General features: G+C 41.7%; 1 protein-coding gene across 1 annotated transcript; it reads left to right on the top strand.

Annotated features, from left to right (window-relative positions):
* Positions 1-293: 293 nt before the first annotated feature.
* On the top strand, positions 294-18,034 carry cabp7b (calcium binding protein 7b). The gene is made up of 5 exons (XM_047570077.1): positions 294-1,199; positions 14,185-14,328; positions 14,429-14,541; positions 14,775-14,922; positions 15,032-18,034. The coding sequence occupies exons 1-5, from the start codon at positions 1,091-1,093 to the stop codon at positions 15,157-15,159; spliced, it is 642 nt and encodes a 213-aa protein (XP_047426033.1). The 5' UTR covers positions 294-1,090; the 3' UTR covers positions 15,160-18,034.
* The last annotated feature ends 432 nt before the right edge of the window (positions 18,035-18,466 follow it).

The raw sequence follows: 18,466 nt of genomic DNA, 5'->3' as shown, positions 1-18,466 counted from the left end.
TTTGGCAACTCATAAAACTGAAACAACAACATTTGTTAAACACAGTACTAATGAAATAAAAAAAAAAGAAATGAATTGAACTGAATTCCTCACTTGTTGCTACATTCTCGCTCATTTGCACCGGTGCAATGCAGAAAAATAAATATTCTGGTTTGGAACCAGAACAGAGGCGCAGTGCGCGTGTGTGCGTGCACGTGTGTGTGTGTGCGTGTGTGTGTGTGTGTGTGTAACCGCTGCTTTGTGAGAGCCAATTGAGGCTGGAGCAGCAGACAGCTGGAGAGAGAGGATCACTGCCTCATACAGCGTGTCTCTGTCAGATGAGAGGGGGTCACCCAGGATTCCCTTGAAGCTGCTCTCCAGGAAAGAAAAGATTTGGTTCCCTTCCTCGTTTGCTGGATAGGATCAGCCCGTCGTGCTGCTGCTTTATCTTTTGCCATCGATTTTTGTTGTTGATGTTGTTGTTGTTTAAGAAGATGCCGAAACGGGAAAGAAAAGTGAGCCAGACTATATCGAGAAAAGACTGCTCGAAAGACGCGCTGTAGGAACCAGTAAACCCAATATCGAAATTATTTTTGCAGTTGATTTAATTTTTCTGTTTGTTTCATTTCAGTGCGCAAATGAGCCAGAAGAGTGACAAAGTAACATGCTTGTGCCATTGACTGGATCTAGATTTTAATGTGAATATCTGAATGACCATTTGCGACGTGCGTAAAGCATTCCAGGGATACTCGAGCTTAGCTCAACAGGCTGTGAAGTAAAAGTTTCACATGCCATTTTATAGGAAATGGCATTGCCTATTTGCTTCATATCCTGGTTACAGTAGGCTGCTACAGGCTATGCACTGAAACCAAAGACGATTAAGTGTCTGCATTCTCGAGTGAAGACGCACGCCCAGTGATTTTACTCATATTTGTAGCGTTATCGAAAATACCCGAAACACGACGAGGTCTGAACCGAGGGGCTTTCCCTGTTTCATTTGTTTGGGATTTCGTCTAAAAATATCAAGGACAGTCGCAAACGGTCTGCCAAAACTCCGGAGAGCTAGGCTATATGAAGATCGCGACACAGTTGTTGCTTTTCCCTCGCAGAAATGCCAGTGCGTGCAGTGACCACCAGGTTCATGTACAAGGGACTTTGCACTATTCCAGATATCCTCTCCTACCGGACCCCTGTTAACCTGCCTGAAGATGAAGTGGAAGGTGAGACCTGTTTCTGCTTGTTTGCTTGGATAGATTGTGCTTACAGACTGTTGTTGTTTTAATGTTAACAGCTGTTACAGCTTAATGCAATGTCTAAAATCAGTTCAGCACCCAGGAGAGCTCCCGTCTGTGTGCGCTTCTTTTCCTTTTCTGTAAATCTGAATGAAACTGGTAAAAGGTTCAGCTGTGCAGATGTTCTTCGTTATGGTGTAATATATATACTGCTGAACCTTTGGAAGAAGAGGCATAGAAAAAGCTGCACGTTCTGTGGTCACAGTTTTCTCTCTTAACATGATCTTTCTTTGCATTTTGTTGGTTCTGGTTTTCTGGCACACAATGAATTCACAACTTAATCTGCAGCTTTTTTTTTTTATTGCGGCTACACTAACAAAAATTGTTTCTGTAATGATTGTAGCAGATTGCTAATTAATATTCTGCAGTATGTGATACACAGCATATTCTGCAACATGTTTATACATTACTGTGTCATACCCTCTGACTATATATATGACACTTTACAGGCTTAATGGTCACTTAGTGTGGCTAATCTGTGACCTGACTGAAAAAGAGGACTCTGAAACCCTTCTCCAAAAAAAGAGGAGCCTCAAATGGAGAAAAGAGCTGCGATGAAAAGAAAAATCAATCACCAGTGTAATATTGCTGATTGCTATAAATTTTCAGCACAATCTAAGGCCGATGAAATATGATAACAGATGGATTGATTGTAAGGTTTAAATGACATCCACTCATCTTTCATGTCTTTCATTTTGTCGGTAATAACTAAAAACTGCCCTCACTGGGGCATTAAATTTACTCTTTCTATTGTAGCTGTGGTGCATGGCTGTTAAAAACTGAGGTTTTGTTTTAGGCAAATGGTGCACACAATGAGAAAGCACAGCTGGCAGTGGTTTGGAACAAAGCCAGGCAGACCACAGTAAAGAGACAAGTCAGATCAGCTGTGATATCACGGAGTCTTGTGCGCAAAGGGAATTCCATTTCCCCTCCTACTGTCTTTAGGTCGTCATTTGACAGTGAAAATTCACCATCTGCAACGAGGATGCAAATTTAATTAAATGGTTGGCTATTGAAAATAATAATTACAACAACAGCAAAATGGTGGGAGTGTTGCGTGGTCCACACTGCGCCTTCAACGATGATACAGCTTTCGAGGTAATGGAGGACTCTTTTCAAATTGTTGTTTAGCAATCGAGAGTCATTAAATATTCAGCCAGACACCATTCAGCCATTAATGCATTTACCCAGGGTAGATTCACTGAGCATGTAATGCACTGCTACATTTACATGGCCTCACGCCTCAGCAGTGGCCTGAGTAAACAGCACTCTGTCGTTGCAGCTCCACCGGCAGGTGAAGTGTGTTAAAGAGCACTTCCCTTGTAGTTGCTGAAGGATAAGAGAGTTTCGGATTAACCTCTCACATTTACACACCCTCAGCCGGTCTGAAGGTTTGAATCTGCAACCTCCCACTTACTGTTTACTCTGCTGCTGCACCGCCTCACACTGCACCCACAGAGCGGGAGCTGCAGCAAATGAACGCTGTTGATCTGTAAACAGTACTGCAGTCCGGTGCTTCTCAATGAAGATTTCTCCTTTTTCCGTAGAACTTTGAAAAACCGGCCTACACACGTTGTTTCATCCGCAACATCTTCAATTACTGCCAGACACAGGCTCCCCGATTGCTCATGTAATTACTCTGCATAATCATATTTATGATAATAGCTTTTTCTATGCAGTGTGCATACTTACGTATACTCCAAAGTAATTTGACATGTTTAGAATGATCTGTGATGCAGGGCGTGTCAGTCAAACCAAATGAATTTCACAGCAAAACATATTAACATTTTCCACAGGATCATTATTATTCTGTCATGATGCCTTGCTGATGATAACTCTTTTAATTGTGGAGTATTTTCTAACCTGAACCGTCGTTCTATTCTTAAAGACACTGGTCACATGATTAAATTAACTCTAAACTTCAACCTACTGTATATTCTTTGGCAGATCATGAACATTAGACAAAAAAAAAACTCATTTGATGGAAATTTTGAAATATGCCTGAGTAAACTAACAGGATTTAGTTTGTTTTTTTGGTGATATTGGTGACATGCTGTAGGTTGGTTTTCACACAGGCAAAGACAATAGACGGACTAGAAGGATCCTGGTAATCAAAATGTACGTAGTATCACTTTAGAATAGCACAAAGAAAGAAAGGGACCATTAGAAGCGCTTCTCTAACTGTTCACAGACTTTAAGCTTCACTTATGTACACACATTAGCAAAATGCAAAACTGCTTAAAGTAGTCACATCTTGAAAAATAATGAGCATATTTCTGTCTCCCACCTTTAAAGACGAGTGACTATTCAGAACCTTTTTGAGGCCGTTAGCTGTTTTGGGTCAGTGCTGTCAGCTGCATTTTCTCAAATGGCCACTAGATGCTGTTTTAGGAACTCTTTAGGATGTCATCTTCTGGAGGCGATCCCAGCTGTCAGAGGCAGGGTACACCCTGGTCAGGTTATCAGTCTATCGCAGGGCTAACACAGAAAGACAGACAACCGCTCATACTCGCTCTCACATCTACGGCCAATTTAGAATCACCAGTTAAACTAACAAGCAGGTCTTTGGGCGGTGGGTTGAAACCTGGCGAGAACCCACCCAGAAAGGCCCCAGTCAGATTCGAACCAAGACCTGTGTGCTGTCAGGCAAGATTATCAACTCAACGCTGAGTTTTTATATATGAAAACTAAAGCAGACACTTGATTTTTCTGTATAGCAGTTTGGTAGCGCCGCAGATCACTTAATTTGCTATGATTCGTGTAATTTCCTTAAAAAGGAGGATAAAGGAGAAAACAAAATAATTTGACATATTTATTGCCTCATTTAACGCTTAAATTAACGATTAAACCAAATGAATTAACCAACAGAGATAAATGTTCCAGTGACAACAGAGATTAAATAAATAAATATAAATCTTCATAATCCTGCCGTTTTAGTGCGGTTGCCACGTTTCATTAGAATCACAATCATACCTGCAATGTATTGATCCTCACCTAATTAGAGACTGGCTGCAGTGTTTGTGGAGATTGAGGACACTTGCACTGCACTGAATGGAGGGGACATTATCCATATCGGGGTGAACTTTAGGGAGGCTGATTAAGTAGTGGCGGCTCTTAATGGATCTGGAGTTTCCAGGGGATGTTTTTTCGAACAGATGGTTGTCTAGGTGGGCAGGGTCAGTGGCAAGGATTCCTGCCCTTCCCTTTACCCTTGTGTATTGCTTTATCAAAACCCCCGGTGCATATTCAGGCCTTCAGCCCTGTAAGAAAATAAACTCCTGCCTCTTAAAAAATCAGTGCACATGCTTATTTGAACTTTTTCGATCCCTGCAAATCATCATTAATTCTAACATGTAGTTACACTATATTCCGAAACTGTAACCTTGGGATTATGCTGTTTATGACAACCTGTCTGCGACGCTGTGTGAAGGAAAGACCATTCATTTATCACGACTCACACATATGCTCCCTAAGCCGTCCGGGGCTGTTTGTGTTAATGGAGATGTGTTCATGCCACGTCGCACAGTAAACACAGCTTGATGAATGTCTGCGTGGATGTAAACCTGTGCCAAGTGGCTTCCCATTTAATAAGCACTATATTAAAGCCCAGGTCCAGAGCCAAGTTTAGGCCATTATGCATGAATGACGGAGCTAACTCAATACACCCTTGATACAGATAGAAACTGAAATGTCTCAATTTCCATACAAAGTCGTTTCTAATTGTGTGCGAAGTTAGATATTGGCATTACATTAGCTGTACCACAAATAAAGGTTAAATTGAATGGAGTAGACTGATAACACAGATCAAATATCAATAATAGTTCTTGTGACACTGTATAAAAGCTGGGATGTTACATTAGCAAAAAAAAAAAAAAAAAAAGGCCCAGCCCATAACTTACAGCGAAGCAGCAGATACTTTATTAACTACACATGTGGCGGCACAGATAAGGCTCTCGTTTTATGGCTGAACAGCCGTGGGTTCCCGGCAGCAACACTCTTGGAGGTCTCCGCGAGCTCTCGCCGCTCCTCGGCGCACCGCTGACAGAGGACGTAAACAATATTTATAGATCGCAGCCGACGGGAAAATCCCCCCCAGACATCGGGCATTGTAGTGGAGTGCGGACGCATCTCCCACTTTGCATGCAAAGCTGCCCTCTTTTGTGAGCAGGAATGGAGATGCTTTTGCAGCAATGGTGTGAGCGCTGTGCCGCGTTTGTGTGTGTGCAGAGCTGCCAGCGACCTGTAACTTTAGGCAGTGCTGTATAACACTCACGTCTTCTTTTCTGTTCATTGTGAATTTGCACGCATACTTCACACCACTACAAAACAAGCCACGGACTTACAGTTAGAGGTGCTTTCCTCAGTGTGCAGATGTTTCATAATTACTGCTCTTGCCATCAAGATATAATCACAGTTTCAAACAACAACACCATTACAATATGTTAATCACAAGGCCATGTCCTTACCCTCACCTTGTCTACGCGTCGACAGCAGCCATATTTCATTTACATCAGGTGGGAAACACTTGGACACGAAGCAAATAATCACTGGCGTAAATATAATACGTTACTGTTATTAATCTCCAATGTCACTCATGTGGGAGCAGAGTCACAGGTCAAGCTATGCATAAAGATCAGCTAAAAGGTTCCCGCTGATAATGTCACGAGGCCATCCATCCGTCTAATTGACACATGTGGGCAGACTCTCAACAGTAAACACGACTTAATAAGACGTGGCGCGGAGTGAAGGAAGAACATAAATATCGTCTGTTTGCTCTTAACTCCACTCGGCGGTGTTTTATGGCGAGAAATCCGTCACACAACGGCGGCTTTCTAAAGACACATAAACCACCGAACGTAATAAAACAGCATGCAAAAGCTCACAAATCTGAGCGGTTACACGAGCGATACATCATCCGATTTGGCCAATCAAAGCAGCAACAGCAGCTAATAAAACCAAATGTCACGGGATTCCCGCTCAGCGCGTGCCGGTCTGCAGGCGATGTAGTGAGCTCAAGTTACAGCAGGAGTTGCCGTAGCTGCAGGTCTTGTATAAATTGTGTAAATGCAATGCCATATAAATCTGCAGCGGTGTAACCGCGTGGGGATGATGGAATAAGCTGTGTTATGCACTTATCAGCCACAACATTATGACCACTGACAGTAGAAGTAAATAACACCGACCATCTTGTGGCAATGCAGTGTTCTGCTGAGATACTTGTGGGTCTGGCATTCATGTGGATGTTACTTAGATATGTACCACCCACCTAGACTTCGACCAGGGACTCCCACCCCATAGCAATGACAACACCTCAGCAGGATGCAGCCTGACGCAGACACACGGACAAAAATGGTGAAGGAACAACTAAAAAAAACATTAAAAACAGCACAAGGCCTGGCCTCCAAATTCCCCCACAAACAACACAGTCACAACTGTTTTGGAGGCACAAGGGAGACCTACACAATATTAGGAAGGTGGTCATAATGTTATGCATCATCGCTGATGTGCGAATGTCTTATTGAAAGATGACAAAGGATAGTGCATCGAGTCGTCCTGCATCGTTGTCACATTTTATTTTCCATCCACACGCCGGCCCTGATACAGGTCTGTGCAAATTAGCAAATCAATACATCATTCAAGCAGCAGCTTAATTCACTGTTATCTGTTTGTTACAGAATTAAAAGTCATTTTTACAGGTATAACCTCTAGTGTCAGTTGCATAACAACAATAGCGCTTATTCGTCAAAGTCATTTTATCTTTATTCACTGGTAAGTTTAGATTATTTTTCATTATGCGTGGCCTTATTTTCAGTCTGCTGAGAGCGCATCAGTGGAGCTCAGCCACTTTAATACGATTCACGTGTTTTTCCCACCTTTCATCATCAGAAAGAAAGGATGTCAAGGGTGTCTTCCTGCTGTTATTGATGTATCCACCTGGGAGGGACTCTTATTTAATGAAAAGGGTCTGACTCATCTCCGCCTGAATATTTCTATCCGCCAACCAATTTTCAGCTAGCCACCTTTTGATAAGAAACACGCCGCATGTTCCCGATTTGCCCCTACGTTCGCTTTTAAACGGAGTGTCTCAATTAGGGCAAATGACTTTCTTTGAGCTTTGTCACCTCTGACGGTTGCTGTCAGAAAAAATGCACGTAACTTAAGACTTTATTTATTTACATGCCTTTCATCCCGGCGAGCGGCTCCATCTCAGACTAGCACAAAAGATCCTGTTTGATCGCTAGTTAGTGGGAGGGTCTCCTTTTTTTTCCTCCTTAAAATTACATCCAGTTTCTCATTGGGGACTAAAAATTCAGATTCACCGAAAATCTGAGAACATGATATGACGTGGTGACGGTCATGGAGTGAAACCTGTTGTTAGCTGTTTGTAAGCGTGAAGTTATGCCCGTGCAGCAGCTTTGCTCTCCTCCTCTGCTCCCGCGGAGCCACGAGAACTCTTCATCTACCTCCCGCAGCAGCAACTCTATTATCGTATTGTTCAATGTCATGATCGTTAGTGAAGGTGAAGAGGGTGTTTTTGAATTGGACAATCACGGTGGGGCCCTCTCAGTGGTGGTGCTGGTGGTGATAGGCTTGCACGAGGCCGGTGATTTTACTCAAGGATAACATTGTTTGGCCTTTTGTTCACAAGGCAGCACTAGTTTTAGAGCATCCTCTCTTTTGTATGAGAATAATCCATGCTCTCTTTTAAAAACGTTGTCCTATTCTGGTTCATTTGGAGCTGATACAGCCACAGAAAGAATAAAAACACATTAGTTTGTTTTACCGATGAAGTGGCTCACACAGTTGGACTGGCCACCGAGATAAACCAGCAGTTCATTTCGATTTGATTTTATTCTCCTTTGTAGGTAAATCGAAAGGAAAATTCCCATCTGCTGTACTTGTGACCAGTCAGGTAGCATACATGCTAAGTTACATATTTTTAGCTGTAGAATCCAAATCAAGTATCAAACATTTGGTGTGCAAGAACATGATCGTTTGAGATCTTATGCTGTGACACATCATGAAGGCGCAGACCCCTGCTACCTCTCTCTAGTTAGAAATCTCAGTAGAAATGAGATATTGATGGACCTGTTGGTCATCCTAATTTTGGAAACAAGTGGCTGAACACCACAGTGAGCCGCCGCCGCCATGTGACTTCAAACTGTGCCTCTGAAATGAATCTAACAAGAGTTCAAAAAGTGAACAGGTACTGATTTTGGAACACAGCGAGGTGTTACAGTGCAGTGACTTTATGGCTGGCTTGTTGTCTTTGCACTGATCCTGATGTATAGTGCAGAAATGAGAAATGTCTGCTTAACTTTTCTTTAAACACAGGCGACACACTTAGGATATGACTGATGACTCATTTATATGCGAGACAAGAGTGTCATCTTTCTCCGAAGACCGCGTTGGTCGGCGGTGCTCTACATTTAGCTCCAAAAACCATGAAAAACAGGGATTTCCTCTGTGACTTTCTACCTCTGCCAGCGCCACTGGCTCCAGCCGCCGTCACGGACCATTTTCATAGATGTTTTTTAGCTAACGGCCAACATGAATCAGCCGGCCCGGCCGGAAAGGTCAGCAGGATCAGTTGTTCTTTATGTTCTGTTTTAGCTCACTTGGAAGGTCAGGAGACTTTTAAGTCCCGACCTCAGATCTCAGTGTTGTTTAAAAAAAAAAAAATCCTTTTTAATGTTTGACACTTCAGATTAGGCTTTTATATAATATATATCTATTACATTCTTTGAAAGGCTTAGTCTTTAAATGAAAAGTTCGGGATCTGGCCAAGGAAAAAAAACTGTGCACTAAGAAGTAGGGCTGTTTGATGAATGACAGGCAAAGGTTTTAATCAGTCTACACATCAAATAACCCGAGAGCTCACACTGAAGATCAAATATCAACAAAACAAGCTACCCACATAACAACCAGCTTTAGGTTTCTGTTGACAGCTGTTGGCCCAACTTGCCATGAAATTGTTAGTGAATATTTTATTTTGCCTTTGAGTGGAACAATTTGTTCAGTTGGTCATATCACTTCTGTTTCTGTCAACTCAGATGGGAATTTAATGTATTATCTTTTTATGCATTTTATGAAATATGCTTTCCTAGTTGCTTGTTTTGCCTCACCTGACCCCAGTCATACAACATTAGTAAAACAGGATGCAGTTAAGGGCACCAACAAAAGGAGATGTAAATGTTGTGTCTGTTTTACAACCAGTGCAATTACCTCAAAGACAACTGACACAATGCCGGGGAAAACTCTGAATTCCTTTTATTTTCTCTGTGCCTATGCACACTATGGGGATTTTTTCCTGACCTGGCTTTGGCTTTAGATAACAGAGAAGTTTAATCCTCACACCAGTGCAAGGTTACTTTGATTCTCTGATCAAGGACTCACAGTAGGAAATACGTTAAAGCACTTACAGCTACGGTTACAGTTTTGAGCGTTTGCTATTGTTTAGAACCATGTGTTTTTGTCTCTGCAGGTACGGCTGCAATCAGAAATATTCAACCGCCTCACCTCAAGGAACACAATAGTGATGTGGAGGAAAGAGAACGACAATAAATTACATAAAAAGACAAAAATCTAACTCTTTTAACACATGTGCAGTGTCATTCAGTCCTCTCCCAGTACTTTGTGGAGCATCCTTTGGCTTTTATGTAATTTCTCACAAACATTTTCTGTGGGTGCTAACAAGCTTCTTATGCCTCTCGATCCCATGCGTTCTTCACGTGCAAAAGCCTCTAGCCCAGTGATGATCGATGGCTTCCACCAAAGATTTTTGAAATCGGATTTAAATCTGGTGACTGATCAGTCAAGCTTTGGTTGACGTGGAGGTACGCCTGAGATCATTAAAAGTCCAATGATTAAGGTTTAATTTATCAACAGATGGCATCACGTTCCTCTTTAAAATAGCTGCGATCAAGATTGCCGGTTTGTGTTGCAGGAATAAAAGTCCCGCATCATCATTTGACCCACGTCCATGCCCGACCGCAGGGATGGTGTTCTTCTGGTCTTTTTAGTTTCATCTGTCCATAGAACTGTCTCCCAAAACTCCTCCTATATTCCAGTCCAGTCCCCACCCCCACCAAGGAGGCCGCCAGAGATCACAGGGGGTGCGCCAAAACTTGTCTGAGCTCACCATCAGTTCTCACCTGTTTCACCATTTTTTCACAACTATTGCGTGTGTCTCCCTACATGGATGATTGGGGTCAGGTGAGAAGACAAAAAAAAAAAAAAAAAAAAAAAAAAAACTGGGACAGCGTATTTCAGAAAAATGCATTAAAAAAAAATGATACATTGAATTCCCATTTGAGTTGACAGAAACAGAAGTGATATGACCAACTGAACAAATCGTTCCACTCAAAGGCAAAATAAAATATTCACTAACAATTTAATGGCAAGTTGGGCCAACAGCTGTCAACAGAAACCGAACGATGGCTGTTATCTGGGTAGATATTTGATCTTCAGTGTGTTTCGTTTTTTTCTTACTTTAAGCTCTGAATATTTTTCACGTACAGAACCACAGCTCTAGTCCATTTTTGATGTAGCTTGTGGTCATGTGTGGAGTGCGTCTTGGAGTCTGTCCATGAAGTCGCTGTTTATTCAGTGCACGTCTTACAGTTGCCTCTGAAGCGCTTGTACCAGCCTTCATCACATCAACCTGTAGGTGTCTCCCAGTCACACAGGGCCCCTGATGAAATTTCGGTCTTTCTTCCACAGCCAGGCAGGTTGGTGTCTGTTCCATACGCTTTTAAACTTTCTCATAATGCTCCCGGTGATGTCTCTTGGACATATTTCGGCAATCCTCTTATACCCAAAGCCCTTCAGGTGTGATGAAATAATCTCATCTCTCAGCTTTTGTGGGAGCCCCTTTGTCTTTCCCATATTTATAACTCACCTTTAATACCGTCATGTGTTGGGTTTATACCGTATATGCGTCACAGCACATGAAGGATCATTATATCGTTCCCAAGTGGCTTAATTAGTCATCAACTCCACTTCAGGTCATAAAAACTGTATATAAGTGCTGAATAATTGTGACGTGGCTACCTTAAAATATACTGTTTTGATTTTCAGTCGACTCATAAAGATGTCATGCAAAGCAGAATCTTGCAAAATTATTTAGTGTTACACCGCCACTGGTTGAGGCTGTATCAGAGATTTAGATTCCAGGTTTGCGGTGCTGCACTGCACTGCATTCCAGTAAAAACGAGCATCAGAATGGCATCCCACGGGAAATTAAAACATTGCTCGGTGCGTTCACCAATCTCTATGAATATTAACTTTAAATGTGTTAGAGCTAAGTCTAAATCATCCGCAATATATAGAATAATACCAACGGTTAGGATGGATAAAAGTGGATAGCAGAGAGAGAGAATGCAGTGAACTAGTTTAAAGTATGGAGTTCAAAGGAAAAAGGCAGACATTTGCATATTATCTGTTGTAATTAATTCTAATTGTTCAGTGAAGTAAACACATACTTGTGTCTCCCGTGAATGCGTCTGAGGATTTTTAATTTTTTTTGGATTTTTTAATATCCACTCCACACGGTGTGAGACAATCAGTAGTCCGGCCAACGCTCAGCTGCCTCACTGAATTAATTATTTATCACTGGCACCAGAGGTCGCGACATTGAATCTAGGATGGTGCCTAAGGAAGATAACGAAACTCAAGCAGCGCTGCTGCCTGTAATTTAGACAAATGCGTGGTGTCTGATATGTCAGCTTATTGTGTGGACGGTGTCACTTGTCCGTGAGGAACTCAATTTACGCGTCGATGACATTCCCCTTCTAACAGGTTCTTTTATTTCCTCGCGGGACTGTGAGGCTGACGCTCCTTGAGTCATGGTTTATGAGCTGCAGTCACTCATGTACACAAGATGGATGGCCGGTGTTTGGCCACTTGTGTAGCTTGCATACAAATTGCGTTGGCCAAGTCATGCAAATGAGTTTTCTCAATCGCCGAAGCACTTGGGACAATCGCATTCTTTCAACGCACGTGACCTTTAAAATGAGTTCACCAGAGCTCTTATATTAGCAGCAAGTAAAATACATAGATGAGTTAATTCTAGCATTCACGCACCTTTTCCTCCGCCGTATTGATCAATATATCTTTTATTCATGGGCGTATAAATGATCCCACTTTGGTTTTTATTTCTTGTTTTATCTATTCACATGATTTCTGAGCAAGTGTTGACGAGTCTCGAGGATGTGCATCGAAAACAACCACCGCGGTTGTGTGCCTTTGATGTGCAACTGCTCTCTTTCACCACTTCAAACAGAATACCGTGATGCAGGGTGAGGAACGGGAGCCAAATGGCAGTGTTTATGGATTATTTAACAAAAGTTTGTATTTAATTATCGGCGCACGAACCTGCTGGCTAGCCTGGCGCCACAAGCAATTGCGCTGCGGGAACGGTAGCAGTTATTGGGCGTGAAGGTTGAACTGGAAAGCCAGAAAGGCAAAGAAATCGCAGTCGTAAGATCACAGTGGGAAATCCTTTAAATAAATACATGAAAGGCCAGTTAACCGACTACCGAGCCGCACTCGAACGCCTCTCAATCAGTGAGTTTACATAAATGGACGATATTTCTACAATCCTACTGAAATGGTTCTGGTGGAGATTCCAACTCAACCGATTTACACACATTAACATGTGTCATAATATCATGACCACCTTCCTAATATTGTGTAGGTCTCCCTTGTGTTTCCAAAACAGTTGTGACTCATCAGAAAATGGACGCGGTCCTTCTGAGGGTGTCCTGGCAACAGGACGTTGGTAGTGGGGACCTTTGGGAATTTGGAGGCAAGGTCAACACCTTGTGCTGTTTTTCATGTTTTTTGAGTTGTTCCTAAACCATTTTGTGTGTGTCTGTGTCGGGCTGCATCCTGCTGGGGATGGCTGCTGCCAACAAGGAGTGTCATTGCTGTGGGGTGGGGGGTGTCTGGTCTGGTCTGGTCTGGTCTGGTCTAGGTGGGTGGTACATGTCTAAGTAACATCCACATGAATGAGTTTCCCAGCAGAACATTGTATTATCACAGGATGCCTTTGTACAACTCGTTATCATATGGAACAGATTATTTAAGGTTTACACACTAATTCCAATTGAAAAGTCCTCCCAGTCGGGTCAGACTGTTCATTTTGATTCTGATTCTATATGTTGTGTTCATACGTGGTGTCCATGTCCCTGTAAATGTAGTTGTGAAACATCCGCCCCGAAATGCTCAAATGCAGTCTTTTTGTCTTATTCATTGTGCTGAAACAATCAATCTACTCTTAATGAGGAGCAGTAGGTCCAAGTTTTAAGATAGTCAAGATAATCTTTTGAGGATGGGGATTTTTTTTTTTTTAATCTTTTTGGCATTCTCAACAAGTCCTGTGAAAAAAAACAAAAAACAAGAACAAAACCCACTCTGTCTCTTCCTCATCGAATCTAATTCTCAAAATGAAGGCAATTAGTGTGACACTTAAGACTTAAAGTCTCCATAATGCCATCAAATAGTGCCTTTGGAGTCTATGTTCAGCAGCCGATTTAGTGCAGCGGCGAACATCTACGGCGGCGGGGCACGGTGTGTAGTTGTGTCAGGGATTTACTCAAAATAAACCACAGTTTTTACTGCAGTGAGGGAAACGGGGCGCTTAGAAAGAAGAAAAAGTTTTAAACTGTTTCCACCCTTCAAACACCAAATATTCAGCTCCAGCTCCCTTTTCTCAAAACATAAATATCTATGGGAGAGAGATTATATTTTTTAAGCTGTGACCCGAAGTGACTGTTAGAAATTCTACTTTTAAACTTTCTATATAAAAACACACGTATTTCTAAGTGTTCTGCCTTCTCGCGCGGCGTGAAACCATAAAGTGGTATCTCTGTATAAACATGCTTATTCTGTGCCTCCTCCTTCCTCACAGAGATTCGCGAGGCTTTCAAAGTGTTTGACAGAGACGGGAATGGCTTTATCTCAAAGCAGGAGTTGGGGATGGCCATGCGTTCCCTGGGCTATATGCCCAATGAGGTGGAACTGGAGGTTATCATCCAAAGACTTGACATGGACGGTACGTATCGGTCTCGGCTCTCGGTCTCTCTGCCGCACATAATCCAACACGTGAGCTATACTGTACGGTGACATGTTTGTATTTCTGCTCGTTTCGTCAGGCGATGGCCAGGTTGGCTTTGAAGAATTTGTCACATTGCTTGGCCCTAAACTCTCCGCAGCTGGAATGCCTGATAAGTTCCACGGAGCGGACTTCGATTCAGTGTTTTGGAAGGTACAGGCCGTCACCGGTATCACCACTCATGTCTCATCAACAACCCGTCCCACAAAACCTTCATTCCCTGCTTTTAGGAATATTGCATAATCAAATTCATTAATGCCTGATTTCCCTTAAGATATATGCTCCGCTGTTTATTGCTGACCTGCAAATTGCACTGAGGGGGAATTAAGGCAGAAGCTTTTAACTCCGCTAATTAGAACGTCCCTGTTGTTTTCCGCATCCCCCAGTGCGACATGCAGAAACTGACTGTGGACGAGCTCAAGAGGCTGCTCTACGACACTTTCCGCGACCACCTCACTATGAAAGACATTGAGAACATCATCATGACGGAGGAGAGCCACCTGAACAGTCCAGAGTCCCACGTGGACATCGACAGTACGTCTCCGTGAAACATTTTATTTCACACGTCGCTCGAACGTGTTCGGATGCACGTGTGTGACGATTAACTTGTTTTTTGTTTTGTTTTTTCCCTGTCTCTCCACAGCGAGCCCAACACAACAGGAAAAACACACGTGTGTGCGTAAAAGCCTGATTTGTGCCTTCGCTATTGCATTCATCATCAGCGTCATGCTCATCGCAGCAAATCAAATGCTCCGCAGGGGGATGAAGTAAACGCACGTCGGCAACCGGAAACAGAGGGATTGAAGGACGGACCCTAAAAATGGCAACGCTAACCAAAATACTTAATCATCTCTGGTTTTATTCACCTGACACCCACTGGCTCCCATAATGATGCTGTCACAGCAGGAAACTATGTCATGCAGTGGTTCTGTATGACTGCTAATGAAACAGGAAGGTACCTCAAGGGCTGCTTAGTATCCCAAACTAGACGTACAGTAGCTCAAGAGTCAAATGTTAAAGAGATTAGACAGGGAAGCTGATTTTAACTCAATGTTTTATTTTATCTGTTAATGTTGCCATTGGGAACGCCACTGGGAATGAACCAAATGATGACAAGACCAATGATAGCAATAAAGCAATACAAAGGAAGGTTAACTAAAAACGTAAGGACAAATCATTCAGCACTGTGTCCCTTCTCTGTTCGCTGTAGTGTGTGTCAAGATTTTCTGTCCGGCAGTCAAACCCACACCCACTTGAACAAAAGGCAAAGATGGCGTCGTCGGTCCTGTTGCCCAGCCAACTGTTAGCTGCTCCACCACTCGAGACGTTCATGGTCCTCACAAGATGAGCTCTAATGAATTTAGGGGTGCACTGATTTTGTTCTTCCACCTCAAGTTTGATGTTTTTGGTTATTTTCAGTCATAATAAATATCAAATGATGAACCATTAGCTCCCTCAAGCTACATATTAGCACCATAAATATTGTGTTGCAGTGCTAATTTAATCTATTTATAATAGATCATACACAGACTAAGGCTGTCAAAAAACCACACTACCCTGTCAGGTGCACTGATTTGTTAGCTACTTATGTTAGCGGCAACAAATTTAAATTTATGCTTTGTAGCATCATCCAGCTAATCCATGCTGAGCTTCAGCTAAAGGCACAGAAATGAAACAGAATAAACAGTCCACTGCCCAGATTTTCTACAGTAAAAAGTACAAAATACCCAACAACTGGAATAAACTGGTAAACAAGCACAGGAACACTCCAGAAAGCACCACTGAAAAGAGAAGGACTGGAGACACGCAGACACGGACTCTGATCCTCAACTACGCGCCACGAACTCCAGTTGGCCCACGTCGGAACAAAACCACACAGCCCCTGCCTAAAGATGTCACGGTTTTCTAAGAATTAATCACTTTGTTTTTGAAGCTCGGAGGGAGACTTCTTGGCTCAGCAGCTCGGGATTGATTTCCAAATCAAACAGAGGTTTTGTCAGCAGAAATCTGAGGCGCCGTAGATTTAAGCGTAACTCGAAGCGAATAGCAACCCCGGCAATTAAAGGCACGACTCAGATGAAAAATCACAAAAGGCCTCTGGCAAATATTAATCAAGATCGTGTTCATTGATATTTATGTAAAGAGCCCAGACACAGAGGAAAATATTGATCTATTGACCAGCAGACAACTGATGTACGTGCTTTATATTCACAGTATGCCTGTGATACATGCACAACGCTGCTGCATAACTCAAATCTGTGCATTTATAACAGACATGAGTCATAATGAAAGAGAGTAGCTATATGGTCTGAGCTATCTGCTATGAATAAATAATTTAGATGTTAGACAAAGCTATCAACTGTAATATTTATAACAACGACTGACACACTTGCATGTACATTAAATTAGAAATAAATGTATGTATAAATGTGTGTGAGACCAGTTTTGGAATTCTGCTGTATGTGTTCAAATAATTATGCAATTTGTAAAGTGATCAGTGCAAAAAAAAAAAAAAAAAAAGTATTTTCCTGTAAATGTCAGATGTCATTTTATTTTATTATTTTTGTGGACGTGCAGAAGATATGAAAATACTTTGCAGTATACTGTGAACAATAATTTGACATATCACGAAAAAAAAAAGGGTGTTTTCTGGCTTTTACATGGACCACCAAAACAACATATTGTTTAAAGAATAACATGGTTATATTTTCTTACTCGTGTAACATTAAATCTATGTGATTTTATTAAGAATATAAGCATAATGTTTTGTAAAAAACTAACAGAAAAATTTTGGGGGAAAAAAACAAACTGATTTCTGAGATATATATATATATATCATTTCCAGGTGAACTGGACATTCAGATACAAGTTATCGTGTGTATTAAGGCCATGCACTTACATTGACTTTTCTGATTTGTTGAGATTCATTTTTCAGAATGTTTTTCTCCAGCAAATATTTGTCAAATCTGACAAGTTTTACAAAATGCTATATATTTTTTCTTGCTCTTTTTATCTTAAGCTATACGGCGAGAGGGAAGGTACGAGACGGCGATAGTCACATCCGCAATAAAACCGATATTTTATCTTGTATTAGTAGCTGTTTGCGTAAAAAAATGTTTATATGACATCACATTACCTCTTTGTGCAATCATGTAAGGTAAGGGTTTTGTGTGAATGTAAATTATAGTATATGTGCCAAATCTTAAGACGTATAAGAAAATATTGTGTCCTACTCTGTACGTTATGGTGTTTTAATGAGCAGACTTGTGTGCACTTGATAGTCTTAATTGTTGTTAAGCATCTTCGACGTCTTCTGTTGTGTGCCTTTGTTGTTTGGAGTTTTAAACACTGCGCTCTCATCTCATAGTATTTAAATACCATCAAACAGAGTCGGTTACACAAATGTGTCACCACTGACGTTTTTTTTTTTTTTTTTTTAATGAAATGACTCATCCGATCCTTCTTTCTACCACCCTAACGTGTGACATTACCTGTAATTTGAATGTCTAGATTGACAGTATCCTGCACTGTTTTCTTTCTGTAACGGTTAGCGCACACGTAGAGGTTACTGCATCAATTATACACTAATGTAAGAGGTGTCTAGATGCATGTAGTCCAATAAAAAAAACAAGTGCATTACAACTGAGCCAGCTGCTTGTTTGTTTTTTTTTTTTGCTTGCCAATTAGAGGATGGGAGGAACCTTAAAAAGGAATATTGTACTTCACGCTGACTCAGTCACACAAATGGCTGACAATATTATCAAGTGCAGGGAGGAAAAAAAGAAAAAGGAGCAGATGCGACACTCAAAGGAAAGATGCAAAGGAGAATTCATATGACCCCAGTGCAACGGGGGACGTTCTTGACGTGCGTCCAATATTGATTGATGTGGTAAAACTATGATGTAGCTGAAGATTGACTACTAACATGTTTAACATACTGCTGATGGTGTCGATCACGTCGATTATTTGTATGATCACGCGATTGTGAACGTACCGTGTCACTGTGGGACAGCATTGGCTACGTTTACATGGACAATATATCTGGTTACAGGGCCTAGCTTAACTGTTCTACGCTAAT

The sequence above is a fragment of the Mugil cephalus genome, chromosome 19, assembly GCF_022458985.1.
Source record: "Mugil cephalus isolate CIBA_MC_2020 chromosome 19, CIBA_Mcephalus_1.1, whole genome shotgun sequence".
Taxonomy (NCBI): Eukaryota; Metazoa; Chordata; class Actinopteri; order Mugiliformes; family Mugilidae; genus Mugil; species Mugil cephalus.
Note: the sequence above shows the minus strand (reverse complement) of the source record. Positions and strands in the feature narration are given on the sequence as shown.

What these genes read in the sequence shown, in the direction of transcription:
- cabp7b (XM_047570077.1), top strand. Translation starts at nt 1,091, where the DNA reads ATGCCAGTGCGTGCAGTGACCACCAGGTTCATGTACAAGGGACTTTGC. An exon ending in CCAAAGACTTGACATGGACG is followed by an intron (nt 14,329 to 14,428) that starts GTACGTATCGGT and finishes TCGTTTCGTCAG; the next exon opens with GCGATGGCCAGGTTGGCTTT. An exon ending in GTCCCACGTGGACATCGACA is followed by an intron (nt 14,923 to 15,031) that starts GTACGTCTCCGT and finishes GTCTCTCCACAG; the next exon opens with CGAGCCCAACACAACAGGAA.